This window comes from Triticum aestivum, chromosome 5A (genome assembly GCF_018294505.1).
Source record: "Triticum aestivum cultivar Chinese Spring chromosome 5A, IWGSC CS RefSeq v2.1, whole genome shotgun sequence".
Classification (NCBI taxonomy): domain Eukaryota; kingdom Viridiplantae; phylum Streptophyta; class Magnoliopsida; order Poales; family Poaceae; genus Triticum; species Triticum aestivum.
In genome coordinates this window covers 603,077,221-603,081,764 of record NC_057806.1, presented here as the reverse complement: position 1 = coordinate 603,081,764, position 4,544 = coordinate 603,077,221, and the positions used below count along the sequence as shown (strand labels likewise).

Genomic DNA, 4,544 nt, shown 5'->3' with positions numbered 1-4,544 from the left:
GGCGACAGCCTTGCCATTGATTCCCCGCGGGAACCGAGGCCGTTGGGGAAAGACGAGGCGCCGTGTCGCTGACGCGGCTGGCCCGCGGCTTTTTCGTGCCAAAACAGCTCGCCCCGCCCCCCCCCCCCCTGGCGCCCCAGCGCGCTGGGTTTGGCCTGGGTCCGCCGGCGCTGTTTTCAGCCTAGGCCGGCAAAAATCGGGCTCCTAAAGCGCTACTGGGCCGTTTTTTCAGCACCGGCGCAAGAAAATCAAAATCACCTGGGAAGGCCTTCGGTTGGAAATGCTCTTTGGCACAGGTGTGAAAAAGAAGCAAAAGCACAATTCTGGAACTCGTAGTACCGCCGTCGCCCGTCTCCACTCGCGCGCGTCCGGTCCGTCCCCACTCCCCACTCACTCACTCATTCCCACTCCCCACGCCGCCGCGCCGGGCCGCCGACAAGCCACGCCTCCCCGGCCCCCACCCACCTCGCGCCGGACCGCTGCGCAGCGCAGCGCGGCCGTACCATCAATCCACCGTCCATCCTCGGCGCGGAGGCGATGGCGGGCCGCTTGTCGTCTTCGTCGTCGTGGGGCCCGAGCCCCGCGGCGGTGATGGCGCTGGTGGCGCTGCTCGGGCTCGGCGTGGCGGCCTACATCGTCGGCCCGCCGCTCTACTGGCACGTCGCGGAGGCGCTCGGCCGCTCGGCCGGGGCCTGCCCCGCGTGCGCCTGCGACTGCGACGCGCTCCCGCTGCTCCAGCTCCCGGAAGGTACCCGCCCCTCTTGCTGTCGGTGCCCCGACCAACCCGCCCAGATCTCCTTGCTCCGGCCGTTCCACATGGCCCTTCTTTCCCTGCCTTCGCCGTGCAATTTTTCGGTGCTCAGCGAGCAATGCGTTTCGAGCCGCTGGCCATTGCACGATTGTGGATAGGATAGGAACTTGGCAAGATATAGTATAAATTAGGATATCTGTAGATTTTCTGACAAGCATGCATATATTAGCTTGCTCAGTTTGTTGTTCAATGCTTATGCATAAAATTTTCTGTGTCTGGCCTTGCCATGACTGATTGATCAACTAAAACCATACTTGAAATTTGGGTGTGAGGCTAATATGTTTTCACTTATTCAGAAGTCATAACATGGGTTCAGGTTGTAGTAATTATGTATGGTCACTGAACACGATAAAATTGAATGTATAAAATGACATGCTACTGAAATGTTGAGGCCTATCTTGTGTTGGTGCTATCACGTATTAGCATTTTGATATTTGTTATTTGATTCGCAAGCTCAACCTGAGATGGCATTTTTTATCCTCAGCCTACTCAAAGATGTCTAGTGTTCTACTCCCTCCGTTTCAAATTACTCGTCACAGAAATGGATGTATCTAGAACTAAAATACATCTAGATACATCCATACCTGCGACAAGTAATTCGGAACGGAGGGAGTAGTTGCTATTCGTGGAAATCTTTTCTTATGTTTATTGTTCTCTATGCACTCTTAAATTAGATTGTATCCATGCATGATACACTCTGTCTTCTCAGTAGTTTAATTAGTATTGCGTTCTGCTGTGGATGGGACATGGTAGTTTTGTGGATATCCTAAGAACTTGGCATGATATATAGATAATAGGATCTGTTGATTCTCATTTTATGGGGGCATTCTAACCTGTGATCTGAATGTCCTAATAAGCAAGCATAGTTTACCTTGCTCGTTCTGTTCAATGCTTATTATGCACCAGATTTTCTATGCCCGGCCTTGCCATGGCTGATCGATTATAATTTTAGGCATGCTTGAAATTTGGGGGTGAGACCAAGATGTTTTCAGTTATTCAGAAGTCAGAACATTGGTTCAGGTTGTAGCCTTATACTGGGAGTAATTATGTATTTTACTGAACAAGATAGAGTTGAAAGGTTTATGCCTATCTTGTCTTGGTGCTGTCACATATGAGCATTGCGATATTTGTTCTTTGATTCTCAAGTTTGATCTGCGTTGCCTTCCTTTGTCCTTATAGTCTGAATTGCTCTAGTTGCTATATGTGGGAATATTTTCTTATGTTTATTGTTCTCTCCACACTCTGTAATTAGTTTGTATCCATGATATACTCTGTTTTGTCAGTAGTTTAACCAGTAGCTCAGTTGTTTTTCTCCATTTTACAGTTAGTCCTGACTTGGATACTATGCTACCTCTTAATAAATATCTAAATTCTTAAATAAATAAACATGGTAAATTGCCAGTCTACCTCTGAAGTCATAATCATACTATGCAGTATCATTATAAAACCAGCCCATAAGCTCTATGTCTAAAGTCATACTCATTTTCTTTGCAATAACTCCATAGTGTTTTAGAAGCATTGCTTTGTCCGTAAACATAGGCACCTTGTTATGTACTATGTCCTTATCATAAGCAATCAAACATGTCAAATGAAGCACCCAATGGCACTTGTATTCCATATCCATATTTTGCAACTGTCTGGTACCGCTTTAACTGGTTATTATTGCTTCTGATGTTTCCAGACTGTGCCAAACAGTTCAAAGAGGTCAAGAGTGGTGCTCCCAATGAGGAAACAGAGTTACTGATAGAAGAGCTAAAGCAGAGAGAGGAGGAAGCAACAGAAGCTCAGCAACAAGCAGATGTAAAATTGCTCGAGGCCAAAAAATTAGCTTCGCAGTACCAAAAGGAAGCTGATAAATGCAGTTCAGGTATGGATACATGTGAAGAAGCTAGGGAGAAATCAGCAGAGTCGCTGCTCGGTCAAAGGAAATTAACTGCTTTGTGGGAGGAAAGAGCCCGGGAACTTGGATGGAAACCCGGGAATGTCAAACCACACCAGAATCAGTAACGAACGCTGGAGGATGGTGATGGATACAGCATGCCAACCAATAGATATCTCATTACAAACACCCTCCCTCGGTGATAGAGGCAAGGAAAAAGGGTTTCACTTCTGGTGACCTTGCCTCACTTTGCGCCACAACGAGCTCCCTTGTCCATAGTTAGTTTATATTCGGTTTGTCAGCATTGTGTTAAAATGGCCATAGAATGACATTCATCACCTGTAAGGCTTTAAAGGGTGATCAGTTTCTTGGTTGTTGTTTATGAATTATGGTAGTGAAGAAGGAATTGCTCTTATATCTACAGACTTGTGGATTGGATAGTTGTTGATGAGTTTTGACATTCTGTTTTCCCCAAATTCTCATGATATTTTGAGATGAAGATGGTGTAGTATATATTTATTTGAGATGATATTTCGATCAAGTGGCTACTGAAGAGACTGTCAAAGAAAGGGAGACTCCCACAGACTTCTCCAAACCTTTCAGTACTTTTCCATTTGAACTGTGCATGGTATTGTGATAGACAACTTATATGCTCGTGCTTTCTTCTACTCATCAGAAAATTCAAGTTTTCAACCTAACATGCCCACAATAAATGAAATATCTGCCTTTGCCAACTCTCGAAACCTTGGGAGAGTTCATCCGCTTACATAAACTCTTCATGTTCTTCTCTACCATATCGCATGTCTTATATAAGTAGAGTTTCGGTGCCTTGTGTTCATCTGGAATTGTAATTGTATGCTCTAACAATATTGCTCAAGCGTGTTGGCCGGGGAAAATGGTAAAGATTGTTAGGAATGATAGGCAATGGGACTATTGGGAACAGAAGGTTGGAGGGAGGCCGTATGCACAAAGTGGTGTGTATGTCAGAGTTACATCCCCGTGTAATCAGGCTACTAGTTACATCCAGGTCCAAGAAACAGGGAAGACAACGAAGATAAAAATGATGAGAAGATGTGGACCCTCAAGAAACGTGGATGACCTCTAAACCTTGAGCACACAAAAAAATCTAACCGGATGTACAAAAGAACACTGGCTACGCGATCTTCCCCGGTGTTCCCTGTTGGATAGGGTTGGCCGCCCATCTGTTGCACTAGCCTGGCACATGATCATGAAGTTTAGCGTGTAAGCATGCACATGCCACAAAGGATATCGAATCAATCTTTCTCGTCATATGTCTGCACATGCCAGAAAGGATATCGAAGCAATGAAGATGGTTTAGTATATATTTATTTAAAATGATATTTTGGTCAAGTGACTACTGAAGAGACTTTGAAAGAATGGAGAGATCCTGCAGACTTCTTCAAATCATGTCCCCCCCCCCCCACCCCCCAAAAAATAATTGTCTTATTCATGCACTAAAACAATGTTAATCAATGTGGATCGGAAATTAATTGACTTATTCAAAGGTGTACTAAAGCAGCATTAATTAATGTGGATCAGAGGGAATAGTACTTTTCCATTTGACTGTGCATGGTATTCTGATAGACAACTTATATGCTCATGCTTTCTTTCTTGTACTCACAGAGAGTTCAAGTTTTCAACCTAACATGCCCACAATAAATGAAATATCTACCTTTGCCAACTCTCGAAACCTTGTCAGAGTTCACCCTCTTATGTAAACTGTTCATGTTCTTCTCTACCATGGTGCTATGTGTTCCTCAGGAATTGTAACTGTAGTATGTAATAATATTGCGCAAGCATGTTGATCAGGAAAATGGTAAATATTGTTAGGTA

The 4,544-nt window shown here is 44.7% G+C and overlaps 1 protein-coding gene across 1 annotated transcript; it reads left to right on the top strand.

The window, feature by feature from the left end:
• The first annotated feature begins 337 nt into the window (after nt 1-337).
• On the top strand, nt 338-3,201 carry LOC123105223 (uncharacterized). The gene is made up of 2 exons (XM_044527247.1): nt 338-748; nt 2,493-3,201. The coding sequence occupies exons 1-2, from the start codon at nt 538-540 to the stop codon at nt 2,816-2,818; spliced, it is 537 nt and encodes a 178-aa protein (XP_044383182.1). The 5' UTR covers nt 338-537; the 3' UTR covers nt 2,819-3,201.
• The last annotated feature ends 1,343 nt before the right edge of the window (nt 3,202-4,544 follow it).